Here is a 19,722-nt window from a genome sequence, read left to right on the forward strand (position 1 = left end):
GAGAAGAGTTTCTCTAAAATTCTGGGAACTGGGTTTGCAGTTGGGACAGCCTCATCAGTTGGCAGTCTCTTGACTTCTACTATCACACAGGAGCTCTGCTAGTAATAGGCGGAGGTTGTGTGATCTAAAGAGGGTAGACGGAACCCCTTGACGACTGCGGGGTGCCACTGGAGGCGACCCCTGGCTTAGCTCAGGAATATGTCATATTGTTGTATATATGATGTATCCCTTTGCTCTGAAAGTAATGCAGCACAGCCAAATGGCTTGCAGCACCGCGCTGTGTTACTTCGTTGTAAATTTGGCCCTTGGTTGGTTATCAGCCGACTTGTAATGGGCTCCAAAACCATTGCATGCCTCAGGGAGAGCCCAAAAGAACTCAAGACACTTTGGAAATGACTGACAGATTTAAACTCATTATGATCTTTACTATCATAGACAACTTTCCGAAGGTCCATTCAATCATTTAAACTATGGCTTTTAGTGTAGGAAATGTTAGGTTATAAAGCAACGAAAGACCGTAAGATAGAGAAGAACAAGCCATTTGGCCACGTGAATATGTTAGCAACACAGTGTACCTGTAGTATACTTCTCAGAAACCTATAAAAGAGTACCTCAAAAGTATGCACACTGGAACAGGTTGAGGGTGTACTTGTGGTTGCGGCTTATTGGGCCCCTGTATCAGTGCAGGACTGTGGAACCAACAGCAGCCCTGGCAAAAATGCTCAAATCAGTCCCGCACCGGTTGTTTCCTTGCGCAACCGCTCTCTTTCCATCCATCCATTCTCTCATTGTCCTTCTTTCCACTCTCTCTGCTCCCTTTCTGGATGCTTTCTCTCTTCTTCCCTTACTCTCTATTGATTTATTTCTCCCTTGAAGCCTGCGCCTACTACAATTAACCTTGGGGAGCTGTGCAAAGGGACAGAGGAAACAGAAGCGTCCCTCGGTTTTCAAAAGACACCTCCAAATGCTCCAACCGACTGGGGGAAATGCCTGGTGGGATAAAAGACCAGTCCAGCCCTGCCTGGTATTTCTTACCTTTGCTCTTCCAATTCTTCTCGGTCGCATATCCTAGATGGCCAGCGCACTTCCTGTTGAACTCCGCCATCAGCGCTTTGTAAGGGTTTCTGATCAGCAAGATGGCAGAGTCAAACATTTCGATCTCCCTCTTGCCACTCTCATGAGTCTTTACACAGATTGTTCTCCCACTTCTCCAGTGATCCTTCTCACCTTTAAAACCTGTAACAAATGCATGATCCACATGTGCAAGTCCTGTTAGTGTCGGTATAGGTTACACAGTGTGACACGTGAAGTACAAACCGTGAGAGAGCAAGAGGGATGTTTTGTTGTTCTTCAGAAGAATGCTACAGGTTACACAAAAGTAGAATCCTCGACACTACGAAAGCGCAGATGATTGCAATTTAATGTGCCCTCTTTGAGTATGTTATTTTACTCATATTAAAAATTAATTCAATTGAGTCCATCCTTGGTATTTTTCAGAATAGACTCATTAGGGAAAATTGCATGTCATGGGAAAGCTCCATTAAACGCCAGCGGATGTCACAAGGGTTTCGGAATTAGTAGAGGCGTCCGAAATATTTAAAAAACTTAGAAATGCCCCAACGGTCCAGTGAAACACTGAGTGCTACATGAACTATTTTCCACGCACTACGGTGCAGCTCAGCAACAAAAGATGCTGCGCTGCGTTGCATGAAAGGGAGAGAGCAGGTTAGCACCATATGTACTGAGATATGCTGAGTCAGCCCTTGCACTAGCACACCTTCTTGCAACCTAGTGCCACGCATGCACCTTTGCACCATGATGCAATATTGTGGGCATAATGTCTAGCATCAGTTTTGTACAAGAGGAGCGCTCTTCCAGTATAAACACTATGCTAAGACATACTTTAAACCTTTTCCCACTCCGCATGGGTGCTGTAAAGCATAGCACTCATGCACAGTTTTGAAAAGTTTGGATAAAAGAAAACATTTTTACAACTTCACACCTGCCTCATGGAGGCATACATCTTGGCACAACACCATCCTACAAATGTTAGTAGATAGGGCTTTTCATCAAAAACCATAGCTGTTCATGTGATGCTCGCTTGATGCAAAGTATTGAAAAATAGTGCAATGTGCCATTTAGTGGTACTTAAGGGCTACTTTCCAGTGCCAAAACAAGTTTTCCTGGAAAGTAAATCCCAAACCCACACTTCGCTCTGGTTTGCGTGACTCTCAAATTGTTGATAACATTAGCCCTGAGTCTTAATCTTCTCTTTCCTGAATTATTTCATCAGAGGTTCTTCTGCAGTGCAAGTCCTTGCAAATCTACACGTGCACAATTTTTGCTGAAGCATTAATTTGAAGTGTAAATATTCACTGCCAAAACCTATGGCCAAATTGTGCAACTATCTTGCAACACATCTGGTATGATGGCTGAGTTAACCTTTGATGTTAACCAGTTAAATGGAAGTTAAGTGACAGTCCTATAGGCAAAAGAAGGGCTGAGGTAGAGCAAAGTTTAATGTATCCTACACACAGTCCAGCCTATTCATCCCTGATCTTGAGCTCAGTTTTAAATAGACCATCTCTCTTTTGATCATTCATGCAAGGGTGAATTCCCATGCACTGGCCAGGAGATTGGTGAAGGAAGGTCAATGTGGATCAATGCGGGTTTACTGCATTCTGGTTTCTGTGGGCGTTTAAACAAGTGAATTTAGTAACAATGTGTGGTAATATCAACAAAGCACATTCTAGCACTTACAGTGTTGCTCTAAACGACCCTATATAAAAATAATGAGTGAAAGGGTGGTTGAGAGAGTATGGATGTAGTAGGAGATGTATGGGGGTGGAACCAAGGTGGAGAATGAAGGTGAATAAAGGTGGCTCTAGAGTGGAGTCAAAAGGAATGGTTAAAAGAAAGAGGTGATACAACTGTGTCCATTTCTTTCTTACCTTTATTGTACAGTGCTCCATCGAAGTAGAAGCTCCCTGTGTAGAATCCTGTGGCGTGTTCAATCAGATGTCGCACCCATGTGTTCCCTGCCCCAGGAAAGCTGGATAATGCTACAAAAACCTTTGACTTCGCAGAGAGAAACCTCCTATCTGTACACCTGGTGTCTGAAAACATGAAACACAGTCATTTGTTACAAATACTATTTAACAGACAGCAAAGAAACCACACACAAATACAATTGTACAAATTAAAGAAGAAAATGCAATAAATTTACAAAATGAAAGAACAAAAATCTAGTATATCTTTACAAGGAAAAAACACCATAGCTATTAAATTTATATCAAACGTGTTCACAAAATGACCGTAGTCTCTGAAATGAAAAACTGTCGTTTATCAATTACACAATTATCAATTGGGTAGAGATTATTATATCCAGTAGTATAAAATAGTCTCATTTTAGCACGTGGCAACACACGCATGATAGAAATGCTTAAATCAGCATGGCTGATCCTTGCTACCACTGGTCTTAAGGGTCATGAAGGTAGCAGAAGAAATAATTAGCATGGCTCTCTTAGCTATATTCAATTTCTGATGTTTTCACTTTTTGTCCTTAGCCACATCTTACCCTTGCCATTCCATTCCCTCCGCTCTTTCTACTTTACCTACTATCTCTGGAGTTTAAATAAGTTAAAGCAGAAATATGTGTGGAAGATTTACATAGTGGCAGATTGAAAGGTATGTGGGCTGGCAATATGCTAGCTTAAAAATGGTTTTACTCTGCAAACTTAATGCTCATTCCATGAGTATTCTCAAACTTAATGCTCATTCCATGAGTATTCTGTTGAATTTTTATAAATGCTCTGAAGGTTCGAAATCTAGTCTACTGTTATAATTCTGTCCTTGTGAATCATGCCCAAATAGAGCAGATTTGTTTAATGGATACATATACATTCTGGCCTAACATATGCAAAGTGCAAATACCTCACTGGCGCTCAGGTGGACTTGGCCCTTTCTGCAGGGTCATCCACAAACCTTTTGACTTCACCCTCTTGTTTTCAGAACCCACTTTTTTGGGCATTTTGGAATCTGCTCACTTTACCACTGTCTAACCAGTGCTAAAGTGCTTGTGTTTTCTCCTTAAAACATGGTAGGAATGGCTTACACCCAATTGACCTATTTAAATTACTTGTAATCCCCTAATAAGGTCGTAATACATGTGTCCAGGGCTTGTAAATTAAATGCTGCTAGTGGGCCTGCAACACTGATTATGCCACCCACTTAAGTGACACTTTAAACATGTATCAGGCCTGCCATCATAGCTTGTGTGTGCAGTTTTAAAATGTCTTTTCAATTTGGCAAAATAAACCTTTTTGACAGGCCCAAACCTTTCTTTTTTATCAGCTCTTGGGTAGACCGTGAACAGCCCAGATAGCAGGATGCAGTGTATTTAAAAAGCTGGACATGTTCTTTTAAGTTTGACCTGTCATGGTAGTAAAAAACCCTTACATTAATTTCTGTGTACTGCAAGGCCTACCTCTCCTATAGGATAACAGTATGTTGCCTTATTACATTTAACAAGTGATAACTTTTAATTCAGAGCAGGTAGACAGCTCCAGTTTTGTGTTTAAAGAATTGTAATTCATTTATTTTGTATATATTTATATAGCGCAACTAATACCCTGAGGCGTCTAGGAGCTAAAAAAAGCGATCTTTAGTGATAAAGTCAGAATTCTGAAAACGCCACTTCTAGAAACTTCAGAACACAAAACAATGAACTCCTACTACTCTTGGAGTAACGAACAGTCAACTCTTTTATCTGTCCGAATGGAATTTTTATTAGACCATTCCTGTTTCTTATTAATTTAAAAATTGATCAAAACAATTTTTTGGACTGAAAAAGAAACACAGACTTATCAAATTCACACATGAACTTACACGTATATACAATTCACATCAACATACACTTAAAGACAAAAATGGACTTAGACACTGTGAAAAAATGATTGGCAACAGCTTGCAACGTGACAAAAGCAGCAAATGAATTCATACATTAATCTGATGCAAAACACATTTTTAGGAAAATTTACATCATATACAAAATTTAGTAATAAACATAAAAATATCCAATGTTATGAACCACATGTGTTATTCCAAATCCAGCGTCAAAGAGTATCTGAATAGTATATCAATCAATTATCCAATAATTTCCTTCAACCCTCGCCGCATTCAGAATTAACTAAATGCCTCCCAAAATGGCAAAGCGTTTCAAGACCCAGGCGAATAGTACTGGGACTATCATCAGGGCTTCATATAAATGGACCGGATATTCTACAAAAAACAAAATAAATAAATGATGCAAAAACAGTGTCACCCCGAACAGACTCTCTCTCTTGTACATGTAACTAACTTAGTGAGTGCCTGTTTTCTAGAGATGGAGCGGCCACTCCAGCTCGTTTGCTCCAAGAGTTTTTGGCTTTTCTGCCACTGGACTCCCTTAACAGTATGAATTTCTGAAATGAAAGAACCAAAGTATTGAATATATCTCCTGCTACTCTCGACTTACACCCCCTAGAGGGAAGCACCAAAAAGATATGTACCTTTACTGCAGAGTATGGGCAGGACTGAGTTCCTTGAAGACTCTTTATTCTACAAATTAAAAAACGATTTTGTCCTCATTTAACAATGTATCCAAACAGGCAAAATGCATGAAGCACTTTAAAACACTTTTAACAAGCGGACTTACTTTACCACATCTTCACCAATTCAAAACTCTGAATGTAATGGACTTTCCTTTTGCTCAAATACGGGCGTGCTTTCCCACACGGGTATTATCTATAAGAAGTACGAACGTAAGCGCATTTAAGCATACGGGCGTATGTTTTTTAGTATTGTAATTTTTAACCAAACAAACACAGGGGCAAAACAGTGACTTACTTTTCACTCAAAAACGAGAAGGAATATTCAACTAATGCACCATGCTGGCTGTAACTCAACTCTGCATCTCAAACCAGAGCACTTCCTGTTTGGAAAGCTATGGGTCATGGGAAAAGGAAATTTGCCCAATCAAAACGCTCTAAAGTCCCTCTTTTTGCAAATGCTTATGAATTGCATTATGGGATTTGTAGTATACACACTACACTCTAGATAATTCAGTCATGCCATTCAATCCAGTGGAAGCACTATCAAATTTTAAAATAAGATAAGCTTCCTTTCTCAATAATGCGGCATCAATATCAAAATAGCATTTGGTTGTTTCAAAGCTAGACAAAGCCGTCCATTTAAAATCCTTCACAGTATGGGAATTGTCAATAAAGTGTTGCACCATAGGGGCAGTCAACACTTTCTTTTTAATCCTAGAATGGTGCTGCGTGATCCTTTGATTCATTTGTTGATTTGTTTTGCCAATATATAATAAGGCACACGGGCAGACAATTGCATACACTATGTTTTGTGATTTGCAATTAGTGAATTCTGAATGGCGCCATTTGGTACCATTATGGGAAAATTCAACACCTTCAATGGTTGAATCGCAAGCTGCACACGTTCCACATTTATAATGGCCCTCAACCGGTTTCAATTGCCATTGCGATCTTAAAGACTGTTTATTTTGAATGGGAAAGATGTCTGCTCGTACTAGTTGTTGACCAATACTCTTGTTTTTTCTCATTGCGAACAGGGGTTTTGGAAAAACGCATTCTAATTTTTCAAGCAAGTGCCAATTTTTCATTATAACTTGCCTGAATCTGTTTGAATCCGGACCAAAAGTGGTCGCACAAATCATACGTTCCAATGGTGGTTTCTCCTTCTTTTGTAAAAGATCTTCCCGTGGCGTGTACCACGCTCTCTTTATTGAATGCTTCAAGAGCTTTTTTGGGTACCCACGAAGGATCATCTGTTCTTTAAATAACGCCGCATGATGTTCAAAATCTGATTTTGATGAACAATTGCGACGTATTCTTAATAGTTGTCCATACGGAAGATTTTCTTTCAAGCTCCTAGGATGAGCACCTGTATGGTGAAGGATGGTATCTTTATCAGTTGCCTTTCTATGCAAAGTAGTTGTTAACTTTTTATCATTGGACGCTACTTCAACATCCAAAAACGTCAGCTTTGTCCTGCTCATGGTCAATGAAAATTTGATATCCTGATGGCGGGTGTTTAGCCAACCATAGAAACTTTCCAACTCTTCCTTAGACCCATTCCACAAGCACCAGATGTCATCTATATAGCGTAACCATTGAGCTATATGCTCTTTAAATGGATTGCTGTTAAAAATAAATCTATCCTCATATTTGGCCATAAAGAGGATCGCCATTTCTGGCGCAAACGGACAGCCCATAGCTGATGCTTTGAGCTGAATAAAAAAGTAATCATCAAATCTGAAATAATTTTTCTTTAAGGCAACCTCTGCTAGTTGAAGAATAAACTGTGAGGGTACCCTATGAGGACGAGGTCTTTCTTCCAAGTAGGCCTCAATCACTTGAAGTGCCTCATCTTGGGGTATCTGCATGTATAATGAGGTGACGTTAAACGACACCATCCATTGGGTCAACTCATCAAATTCATGGCCTTCAATCTTATTGATAAAAACAGCCGTGTCACGCAAATAAGAAGGTACCCCGGTCAAGAAGGGTTTAAGAAAATAATCCACGTATTTGGAAATGGGCTCTAATAGAGAATCACTCCCGGACACTATTGGCCCATACTGAGAAGGATTTTAAATGGACAGCTTTGTCTAGCTTTGAAACAACCAAACGCTATTTTGATATTGATGCCGCATTATTGAGAAAGGAAGCTTATCTTATTTTAAAATTTGATAGTGCTTCCACTGGATTGAATGGCATGACTGAATTATCTAGAGTGTAGTGTGTATACTACAAATCCCATAATGCAATTCATGAGCATTTGCAAAAAGAGGGACTTTAGAGCGTTTTGATTGGGCAAATTTCCTTTTCCAATGATTCATAGCTCTCCAAATAGGAAGTGCTCTGGTTTGAGATGCAGAGTTGAGTTACAGCCAGCATGGTGCACGAGTTGAATATTCCTTCTCGTTTTTGAGTGAAAAGTAAGTTACTGTTTTGCCCCTGTGTTTGTTTGGTTAAAAATTACAATACTAAAAAACATACGACCGTATGCTTAAATGCGCTTATGTTTGTACTTCTTTTAGATAATACCCGTGAGGGAAAGCACGCCTGTATTTGAGCAAAAGGAAAGTCCATTACATTCAGAGTTTTGAATTGGTGAAGATGCGGTAAAGTAAGTCCGCTTGTTAATAGTGTTTTAAAGTGCTTTATGCATTTTGCCTGTTTGGATACATTGTTAAATGAGGACAATATCGTTTTTTCATTGGTAGAATAAAGAGTCTTCAAGGAACTCAGTCCTGCCCATACTCTGCAGTAAAGGTACATATCTTTTTGGTGCTTCCCTCGGGGGTTGTAAGTCGAGAGTAGCAGTAGATATATTCAATACTTTGGTTCTTTCATTTCAGAAACTCATACTGGCAAAGTGTTCAGGGAGCCTTGTAGGCAGTAACATAAACGAGTCCAGTGGCAGAAAGTTAGTTACATGTACAAGAGAGAGAGTCAGTTCGGGGTGACACTGTTTTTGCATCATTTATTTATTTTGTTTTTTGTAGAATATTCGGTCCATTTATATGAAGCATTGATGATAGTCCCAGTACTATTCGCCTGGGTCTTGAAACGCGTTGGCATTTTGGGAGGCATTCAGTTAATTCTGAATGCGGCGAGAGTTGAAGGAAATTATTGGATAAAGGATTGATATACTATTCAGACACTCTTTTGACGCTGGAGTTGGAGTAGCACATGTGGTTCATAACATTGGATATTTTCATTTTTATTACTAAATTTTGTATATGATGTAAATTTTCCTAAAAATGTGTTTTGCATCAGATTAATGTATGAATTCATTTGCTGCTTTTTTCATGTTTCAAGCTGTTGCCAATAATTTTTTTCAAAGTGTCTAAGTCAATTTTTGCCTTTAAGTGTATGTTAATGTGAATTGTATATACGTGCAAGTTCATGTGTGAATTTAATAAGTCTGTGTTTCTTTTTCAGTCCAAAAAATTGTGTTTAGCAATTTTTTAATTAATAAGAAACAGGAATGGTCTAATAAAAATTCCATTCGGACAGATAAAAGAGTTGACTGTTCGTTACTCCATGAGTAGTAGGAGTGTACGGTAGTACGGAGCCAGGTTCATTGTTTTGTGTTCTGAATTTTGAATAGCCCTACCTGGCCCCGGTCCGTTGGGCTTAACCCCTATAGGTTTTTGCACTTCTAGAAACTTGGCATTTTTTTGTCCTAACCAGTTGGTGCCTGCAGTCTGATCCAGGGTCACATGACTTAAGTATAGTTGGCAGTTGGTCGTGGTGTTTTACTGCCAGACAGTGAGAGAAAGGGAAGATAGTTGTTGGCAGGATGGCCCACTCTGAGATAACGAGAGAGAGGAGTTGTCACCTACCACACTTCCACATCACAAAGGCCCTGCCTGAGCACTCCCACAAAGGGTTTGTCACTAATGTTTTGTGACTCCAGACAACTTGAGGCCAGGACAGAGAGGAAGAGGTTGACTGGCACCTCAGAGGGTGGACACCTCCAGAAGACTCCTCTAATTCAAAAGGGCCGAGGTATAAATATTGGACCCTTAAACCAAACTCTTTAGTACACTTCTGGACATCTGGACTTCGCCAGGAATAAGGACTGCTGTGCTGCTGAAAGACCTGACTCTCTGCTAGACTGCTGCCCCGAAGGACTGCTGCCCTGCTGTGCTGACCAGCTGCCCTCTTGCCTCGGTGAGAAGGACTGGACCTGCACCTCTAAACCCAGGACCCCAGAGTGAATTTAAGGACTAGTTAGCTAGCCTCCTGATCAGAGGTCTCAGGGACAGAACAGGCTTCCAATAACCTTGACACCAATACCTGTACTATGCCATCTGTGAGTCCTTCCCTCCCCAAGTAGTCCTTCCCCAGTTCTGGACCCTTGAAAGTGGACCTGAAGATGCTCTGCCGGTCCATCTGTGGATTCATAAGAACGGACACATCTCCTCTGTAGCACAGCACATCTCCTGTAGAATTGGTGCATCACCTCTGCTGCTCAATGCATTTCCCTTCAGAACTGACGCATCGCCTCTGCTGCACGAACTTCTTGGCTTCAAGGATTTTGCATCACCCATCGGAACAGCAGCTGTGCAACACATCTCCACACAAGGATATCGCCTCGCCCAACACAGCCCATCGGAACCGCGGCGGCGCAATACATCTTCGTGCAAGGACATTGCATTGCAATTCACAGCAGCGCAGAACCACAGCTGTGCAACGCATTACCTTGATTGGACCTCGCATCACCTTTGCTGCGCAATGCATCCTCAATACGGGACTGCGCATCTCTTCGCAACCAGGATTCCGGTACTGTGTTCAGTGGGCCTAAGTTGGTCCCTGTAGCCAGCCACGCTCCATGGCTGAATGATAGACCCACGCATGTGATTACTTCGCCTTAACAACGCGGTCTTCACCACAAATGCATCTTTTCCACGCATGCCTTTGCCACGCATGCTTTTACGATGGATTTCTTTGCAAAGGCATGATTGGTAAAGGTAAATGAGTGGTAAGGGTTACACCCCAAGCCCCTCCCACACTGATCCCTTAATCCCAGCCCAATCCCTTAAATCTACCCTGTCCCTAACCTCTAAAACACCCCAGTAAATTCACTAAATCTCATTTTAGTAGCATCTCAGATTGGAACTAGACCTGTGACCCTCCCTAATGTGGAGGTCTTCTCCCTACTAAATACTGGTGAGACATCTGCCTGATCGTTCTGTGATCCCTTCTGATTTTATAAATATATATTACAGAGTCATCCAAAGAGAAATGAAGTTTTCTTGGAGAAATTAACTTTATATTTGCTCTGATTTTTCACAGCATTCAGTTTACACCAATCCTATTCTAGATTACTCATAGCGCTCTTCCCAACTCACAGATATTGAAGTGGTCTCCTGTTTCTACGGTTCAGCAGGGGAGGGTCCTACGTTACAGCGGAGGAGCGTCGCCCCACTTAAATGCCCCTGAAAACCCCAGAGATAAAAAATAAAATGCTAATTCATTACCATTTAATTTCTCATCATCCCATCCTGAACCTATTGTTAGGACACGGTGGGCCTGCTGAGTGGCAGCAGGGAGGAGTGGTGGGCAGAGCGCTGCCTGTGCACTGTTTAAAGTGCGCAAGTCTCTTTGGCCGGCCGGCTTGCAATGTCCAGCCAGACACGTGCACTTTAAACCTCTCAAACCCGCTGTCTTGAACAGCTGAGTTGAGAGCAAAGGCACGTCTCCTGTCTGCTCAGGAGCAGGGCTGGACTGGGAACCAAAACCGGCCTTGGCAAAGTGTGCTCAGCCGCCCTCCCCCCACCCCCCGCGGGGGGTTGGGGTACCGCCGAGCTCTTTGCCAGGCCGGTTTTCGTCCAATTTTGTTACAGAGACGTTTTTGCAAAAACGGCCCTGTAACAAAAACGGGCCAAAGGGCCCAAAACCAGCCCCCACCCGTGCGGCGCACCGGGGGATTACCCGGTGCCCGCTACGACCAGTCCGGCCCTGCTCACGAGCCCCGAGAGAGAACGCTTCCTCCAATCAGGGCGCTGCTGTCACACTGGTTTTTAGTATGTGAGCAGCGCCAGGATTTGTCAAGGGAGTTTGCTCAATCGACGAAAGAAGAGGTCCGAGGTCGTAGCAAGGAGGACGTGTTAGGTAAGTGTTTATTTATTTATTTTTTAATTTTATTTGGGCACGCGCACCCAACCCCCTCCCCCCAGACGCCACTGCGGTTCAGCCACTTAACATCTTGCATGAAATGTGGGCCACCACTTCTTTATCAAAACACCCTTCATCAGACTTTACATATCTGCTTCCTTCTCCTCACCCAGCATTTACCCCCCTCCTCATGTTCACTGCATGTAGAAATGGTGCCGGTTGTCTACGTGCTCAATCTTTTTCTTGCTTTAATTTCAGTGCTGCTGCCTTTTTCTTTTCAAGGGGTGTAGTCTGAAACATGCTGTGCCCCAGGTCACAGCGTGAACGAATCCTGAAAAATATACAAAGGCCCCCCTTCCAAAGGGGCCGGAAATCCAAGCTCTGATGCAAATATAAAGTTCAGTGCTATAATGCCATGCTTTTCATTCGAAAGCTCTTGCCAGGTTAAGTCTGACAGAATCTGTGTGAGGAAAAATTCACCTTTTTAGAATTTTGCTGCTAGAAATATGCAACGTTAACGAGTTACATGTACATAACTTAGAGGTCGTAGGGGGTGTTAGCTGCGACCCCTGTCTTTCGCTTGCGAGCCATGGCACTGCCTTTGCGAATCCTGGCTTCAGAGGTTGCAAAAACAGATGGTAAACAGTGTTCTGATGCAAGGATTATTTTCTGCAGCTTCCACTGGGAGATTAAAGTATAAATACATTCAGAAGAGCAATGCGCATTCTTTAGAATGTAAAAATAATATTAGGCAAATGAAAAAACACACATATTTTTAATTTCTTTTTGCCTCAGTGCATTATTTTAAATACACGAAAAGTGTGTGTTGTGATACTTCTTACAGTGGTCATCAATCAAAACGAATTCAAAATAAGGAGTAACTAGATATTCCAACCAGGAGAAATAACTTTGTGACCAGTACTTAGCTTGGCTTCTAGATGTACTTTTCAGATCTTCAACTATTGCTTCTCAGCAGACTGTGTAACCTATGCCTTTGCAGCGCTGCACCTGTCCTGGCCAGGTCTATTGCTTCTCAGCAGACTGTGTGACCTATGCCTTTGCAGCGCTGCACCTGCCCTGGCCAGGTCTTCCTGGCAGGACATCAGGACTCGAAGCTGAACTCCAGCATCCCTGATTGCTTGAATAACTTATGGCTTTCTCAGTGATTTAATGCCTAGCTGTTTTTCTCCAACTGATGGATTAAGTATTGACATACTGTGCTGATGTAGACACCTGAGTTGCAGTATTTAATTCGTGATTCTTCAAGCGGAGAAACTTGCTCCCTGTGCATTAATTTGCATCAGCATGCTTCAGCTCAATGCACAAGTCTCCTGTAGAGGTGGAATCAATGCCCTAATGAAACAGCGTGTTCACCACCTGCTCGACACAACTTACAATGTGTTTCGGCCGGCGTCTGCCGGCTCGACTTAGATTTGGTGTCTTCTTCAGAACTTTTATGTAGTCTTGCTAGATGAGAAGAATGCCACATAGGAGGTTAAAATTGGAGCATAGGAGTCATGGCCTCATTCTTCAGTCAAGTTATTTTGGAAAGTAATACCACATGGAGTGATATTTGACACGTCTGATATTATTCTCCCTTCCAAGTCCTCATCTCACAGGCGATGATAACTCTGCATGCACATTCATTCACCAAAATGATGAAGTGACATCATACACCCTTTAACCTCAATGACATCACAAGTAACATCATTTGATGACACTGAAGTCTAGTGTCTATCTTAAAACGAAATGCATTACTAAATCCCACAGAGATGCACAAAAAAGACATTTAAAAAATCAATGATGGGCAGGCCCAGAGGTACTTCTTCCTATGGACCACATATTGCATATGTACTTCCTTGTTGGTATGATTTATGCCAAGACTTCCATGCCACCAACCAGAAAACCTCACATTTTTGGGCCTGACTTAGCATTTGATGGACAGTTCTCCGACATTGCCTTGCCAACAACTTCACAATCGGAACTTAGAACTGACGTCTTTCCACTAAGTAGCAAATATTTAGCTGTTTAGATACTAAATACACGCCTGTATTATCATGTAAATAGGAAGCCAAGAATATTGTCTAGCAACCAACTGTGCATCTTCGAAATGGACATCTTGCATTAGGAGATGAATGCAAAGATACTTGTATAGTGCAAACTACGCTAGGAATCAATGGTAAAAGGTATATCAGAAATGTTGCATTTGATGGGAGCAGCGGGGGAGGTCCCATAAGGGGGGCAGGCTATGTGTGATAGTGCAGTGTGGTCCCACAAATACAAGACCCTTGGCATGGCATATCTGTAAGATACCATATAGAAAAATGTTCCCCCAACTGCTGATTATTGGAATGCTGGAAGTCCTGTGGAATCCGTGACCATACAGTGAAGCTGCAAGTAACTTTATGAGGCCCCAGGACTCTGAGATGTCTCCCAATATTCTTTTTAATGTCCAGTTGTTGAGGGAGGGTCCATTACTCAATTTAATTAGCGGGTGCCTCTACTTTCTAACAGGCTTTTAAATGGATCCTGGTGAGTCATGAGATGCTCATCCATTCCTGTTTTTACAGTTATTTTATTCAGGATATACAAACTGGCCTACAAATCCGAGAGTGCAAGGAAAATTGACTGGATGCAGTGTCCTTATGTGATCTGGAGCACTGCCTCTAAACTATAATGGTTTGCTCCAATGTGGTTCTAAAAGGCCTGGGAACAGCACACAGTGCACAATAATACTCTCCCCTTCCCTCGAGACATGCTCATGTGTGGCACATGGTGCAGCTGTCGGGAAGTCGGTTGCGGTGGAAGTAGCCATTATGTGTACTTGAGGACACAGGCAAGGATGGTTTGGGGTGGACTCACAGTTGGACCCTGCAGCTCCACCAGGCCATTTATGCAGATACATCCACATTGAGAGCGCATGAGAATAGGTGTGGGGGGGGGGGCGGATCCCACTGGAACTGGCCTTTTTGCCTGCTCTAACTAGGGAAGATGTAGGTGTTGGTGCAACATGACATGGTTCCCTCCTCCCTGCAGATGCAGGAGAAAGAGAGCCCTTATTGCACTGCAAAGGTAGGTTGATGCTGTAACCTCGCTACTTGTTTGCCCGAAGGTATTCAGGGCAATTCACGCTCAAGGCACCGGAACACAGATTTTATTGAACTCACCTTCCAATAAATATGATTCATTTCCTGGTGGCTTTTTCCTTTAATGGAACGTGGTTCGCTTCATTACCCCACTGCCCATGTGATACTGTCCATATAGTACAGTAAGCACTTTATGTTATTCTGCACTTTATGTTATGCTTTTAGAATCCGTTTTTTACGCCCAATTTTAGTAGGGTAGTGTTTTAAAACACAACAAGAAGGTTTACTGTTTTTACAACGCTATGAGACTCCAACAATCTGTTACGCAGTATTGAACTTTATTACTCGGGCGAGGAGTTTAAGGAAAAAGTATGCAGTGTGACTCAGTAATGACGCCATGCAAAGGCAAGGATGAAGTATCTTTGTGATTTTATTGTGTGTGATCTGTTTGTAATCTGTTCTTCAACTTGTGCATCTATGGTCCTTTTGGCAGAATAAAGATAATTTGATGCTGATGACATTTTCTTTTTACAACTGTAGTCTGACATCAGAACGTATCTAAAATGACAAATCACCCTTCTCCTCTTATGCAACACAAGTAGATACTGCTTTACAGTTCATAGTGCCTCTGGCGTGGAAACAATGAACAGAGCCATTGTGCAATCCAACACCTCCTGCAATGTCACAGGCCTTAGCCGCCAGCCTCCCCCGAAGGCCAGACATGTGGTCTCACACATTCAGAAGCAACGCTCACCTTGAACAGGAGTCTGGTACACCGTGCAGTAGGTTTCATCTCTTGGGGTGTTCGCATTAGCACTGCCGTTCACCAGCAGGCCATAGCAGTGCAACTCGTCTTCTGGGTGGTTCATCGTAAAGTTCATCGTTCGATAGCCACAGTAGCAGTCCAGCTCTCTCATGATGGCCAGCGGAAATTCCTGCCAGAAAATAAAACCTTTTATGAATAACATGGAGGTGTCTTAGACAAAGTCCTGAAATCCATTTGTAGAGTTTGGAAAACATTGTCACATATGTTTCTTCCTGGTCGGTAACCATTGAATCGGTTTTACGCGTGATGGTTTGGAGCCATATGATCAGGTTGGTCCATAAATGATGCTCATTAACAACTGAACTCACTCTAGTGGTGCACAGCACACAAAGCTGCCACAGTCTTCATAGGCATTTCACAATAGTTATTAGTTATTCTCCATCACCATGTTAGCTTTCTCTCTCTTGTATAGGGGTGTGTGGAGCTTGGGCAATTTGCTGTAGTGTAATTATGCAAAATTATCACACAAGAATATGTAATTCTGAATAATTTTGCCAAATGCACCTCACACACAAAAGTACCCAAATAGTCCATTCAGGTATAAATTCCACTCCACAATATAATTTTCAGTTGATTTGCGGTTGCTCATATTCAAAATCTGCTGCTCAAGATTGGATTTCTAGTTTTGGACTCAGGAATTGCCTAATTAGTCCGATTGGGCAAAAAATCTACCTGAAACGTTTGTCAACAATGAATGTTAAAGGAAAAGCCACGTCTGCTAAAAAATTACCTGAATGGTTTCTCACATAAAATGTATCCACGAAATTACACAACATGGCGTAATGGCATAATCACTCTTATTTTGCCTACATTTTGTTACACGAAATTATCAAAATTACGCCGGTGTAATTAAGATTTCACCCAGGCCTACTTGTGTACCTTATCTCTTATTCTCTAATCCAATTTTACTCATTCACCGTACTCATTCACACGTATTAAGCAGGGTGTTATGAGTCCTTCCAGGGTGTTTATATGTTAGTATCTGCTTCAGTTTGGGACCACACTGCTTCTACTCTCATGCTCACTCACAAACAATGACTGGTTGCATACTAGACCTTCCGCATGAAATATTGTGCACAAGAGCATCACAGAGAGAGTCCTGACAACCACAATATTGTGAAGGTAAGTCTTTCCATTGGTGTCTTGAAGAGTGCGAACCCACGTAAGGTATCCAGAAAGTTTCTTCACAACCATATAAATACTTTAATTCAGAAGTTGCTGTCAATTCTATAAATTCAATAAAATTTATATTTTTAAACAAAATGCCTGTGAAGAAGAGGAAAAGAAAGGTGGGCATTTTGAGCTGATATTTTGATCTGACATAGAATCAGATTTAGCTGTCTCACCAGCCTCTTGTTTTCCAAAAACAAATAACATTAAAATACATACATCATCATACTTACAGGGGATTTCATTCAGTACTCTTTATCCATTGGTCTGTTCAAGTGTTAGTCACATTTTAATACCAGCCCCACGGAAACATGGAGAAATGATTCAGCCCACTTCAGTCGACTCTTGCACCCTGAGTGGAACATTTTGTCTGTGTACATATCGACAACCACCCAAAAAAAGTTCCATTAAATGCCAAGGCTGGCGGGGCAATCTCTGTTTCATTTCTGCTTTCATTTCAGTTTCTTTTCATTTTTTTTTGCAAAGAGTCATTTTTTACTTTTTTGCAAATATGTGCGCGCCATCTTTGGATAACAAAAGGCAGACAAGTGATGGACAGAATGCGAAACAAATCATACATTCACCCCCAGTGAAGAGATCAGGGTCAAGGCTGATCAACATATGGCTGGGTCCAAACTGGGATGGCATAGTGAGCAAAAAAACAATGGATTAAACTCAGATCTCTTGACTGGCAGCGAGTGGTTGTAAAGTTGCAGCACTCTGTCCATCATCTTGTTATGTTTGCTATGTTCTCCCTAAGTGGCCAAGGGTAAGCCCAGACGTGGGTGACTTGCTCGCTGTGCCACTGAATTCAAGCCAGCCTGGCTGATGAGGCATGAAAACCCAAAACCGGTCCCAAGATGCTTGTTTCTGGTACAGGCAGGACCTGGCCAGACAGTTCGGGCTGGACTGTTCCCATGAGGACCAGGGTCAAGACTGATTTGCAGTTGGCTGGGTCCAAATTAGGGTGGCATAGTGAGCAAAAGACTGAATGATTAAACCCAGATCTCTTGACTGGGGTGAGTGGTTGAAAAGTTAAAAAGTTTCAGCCCTTAGTCCTTCATCTTGATGTGTTTGCTATGTTCGCCCTGAGTGGCCAGGAGTATGCTCAGGCATGGTTCCCTTGCTTGCTGTGCTACTGGATTCAAGTCAGTCTGGCTGATGAGGGGTGATACCCCTAAAACGGTCCTAGGATGCTAGCCTCTGGTCAGGGAGGACCTGGCCTGGCAATTTGGGCTGGACTGTTTCTATAAGGAGCAGGGTCAAAACTGATTTGAATATGGCTGGGTCCAAACTGAGGTGGCATAGTGAGTAAAAGAAAAATGGATTAAACCCAGATATCTTGACTGGGGGTGAGTGGTTAAAAAGTTTCATCACTCCGTCCATCATCTTGTTGTGTTTTTTATCTTTAGATCACAGCATTTTTATTTTTACTACTTTTATTACTAATTGCACTTGGTTGCAAAAATATAAATATTTTCAGGTTAGCCAGATCTAGTGGGTTTGCCAATGCTTGTTTTATTTCCGTGCGCAGTGCCTGGGGAATGGGGAAGGAGCATGTATGAGGTAATGTTTCTCTCTTAGGCAACGAAGCCCACCTTTGAACTCATTCTTTCCTCATCATGCTGGGAATATTGCCTTCAGGTGGCTGGGGGTGGATGTTTTTTGAGATTTGGTTTTCCATCAGCCTGTGATTGAGTAAGTACTGCCTTATTGACGAAGACATTTTGTTAGCTCAGAAAACCAGACCTTGTTGGGGTTGGAGTCATAGAGGCACCAGCAGACTCAAGCATATAGTCTCCTGTTTACAGCTAAGACACAAAGGGAAGAACTAGAAGTGGAAGCAAATATGAGAAAAAGTGGGGGCCTACAGTTCCATCCCACTGGCTACATGACCCTGGAAAACAGGGATAGCAAAGGGTGTGCTAGGGGTCACAACAGCAAGCTAAGAATAGCTGATGTGAACTTTGGCTTGCAATTCTGAGTTGGGTTGTATTTACAGCATCCGGTGATTACCTGGTGTGTTAAAGACCTCGACCATCATTATATTTTGGCAGGTGAAACCTGATGGATTTTAATAGGCGAAAATTGCACTTATCATACCATGTGGATTTTAGTGTGATAATCAATAAAATCCAAATTTTATTCCCAAAAACTCAAATTGGGTGGAAAGTATTGTATCTGCGATACTTCATATCCCAAAAGATCATTATTTATCAGGTGCAATATTTACCACCTAATCTTCCTGCACGAGCCCTGATTACAAGTGTAGGGTTAAATTCCAATCCCTGTGCAAACAGATATTTGCACAGAGATCGAAATGACAAGATGTGTGAGAATTATCAACACCTCAAACCTGCCTTGATTGGGCTGGGAAAAAAGGCCTGTGAATAGGGCAAACACGTGGATTCATCCTGTTAAATGCCTATTCTGCAAGTTTAAAAGTCAAATATGGGGTTCTACCACACGTGGTAAATACCTCACTGGGTTAATAATGTGTATCTCATGTGGTAAATCCCTCATCTATTCCACCTAATTTGAGGGCAAAACTGGGAATCGGGGCCTTCTGATTTAAGTCCATACCTTTGTCAGATCCATTCTTCTTCATGTCATAAAACTCATTTATGATCGAAATAGGCAGTAAAATAGCCAAGAAATTAAACTGAAATAAAATATGTGAATGAACTGGTAGGGGTTTGAGTTCTGTCTAATGTGGTAAGCTGCATCCGTTTTGCTAGTTGTTCTGGTCTTTTATGGCCTGGTTGTATCTTATTATCAAACGGATCAGAAGTTACTAAGTGTGTAGCACACGTGTACCACGCAGTGACAGACCCTTCTCAAGGGATAACTGCTCGCCCTTATGTCGCTCGCTTCTGTATGTGATTGTCAAAGTGGTACCAACGAGGTGAACCCTTTGGCTAGATACTGCTAG

General features: G+C 42.0%; 1 protein-coding gene across 1 annotated transcript in view; it reads right to left on the reverse strand.

Moving 5' to 3' along the window:
* Positions 1 to 19,722, reverse strand: part of WSCD1 (WSC domain sialate O sulfotransferase 1) — a 244,185-nt gene that overhangs the window by 2,634 nt on the left and 221,829 nt on the right. Inside the window, exons 6-8 of the mRNA XM_085649909.1 lie at positions 15,549 to 15,729; positions 2,952 to 3,116; positions 1,036 to 1,236 (exon numbers count right to left, since the gene is read on the reverse strand). Of these exons, the coding sequence (XP_085506035.1) occupies positions 1,036 to 1,236; positions 2,952 to 3,116; positions 15,549 to 15,729 (547 nt within the window). The remainder of the gene's footprint in view (positions 1 to 1,035; positions 1,237 to 2,951; positions 3,117 to 15,548; positions 15,730 to 19,722) is intronic.

The sequence above is a fragment of the Triturus cristatus genome, chromosome 3_2 (assembly GCF_964204655.1).
Source record: "Triturus cristatus chromosome 3_2, aTriCri1.1, whole genome shotgun sequence".
In the NCBI taxonomy this organism is placed as follows: domain Eukaryota; kingdom Metazoa; phylum Chordata; class Amphibia; order Caudata; family Salamandridae; genus Triturus; species Triturus cristatus.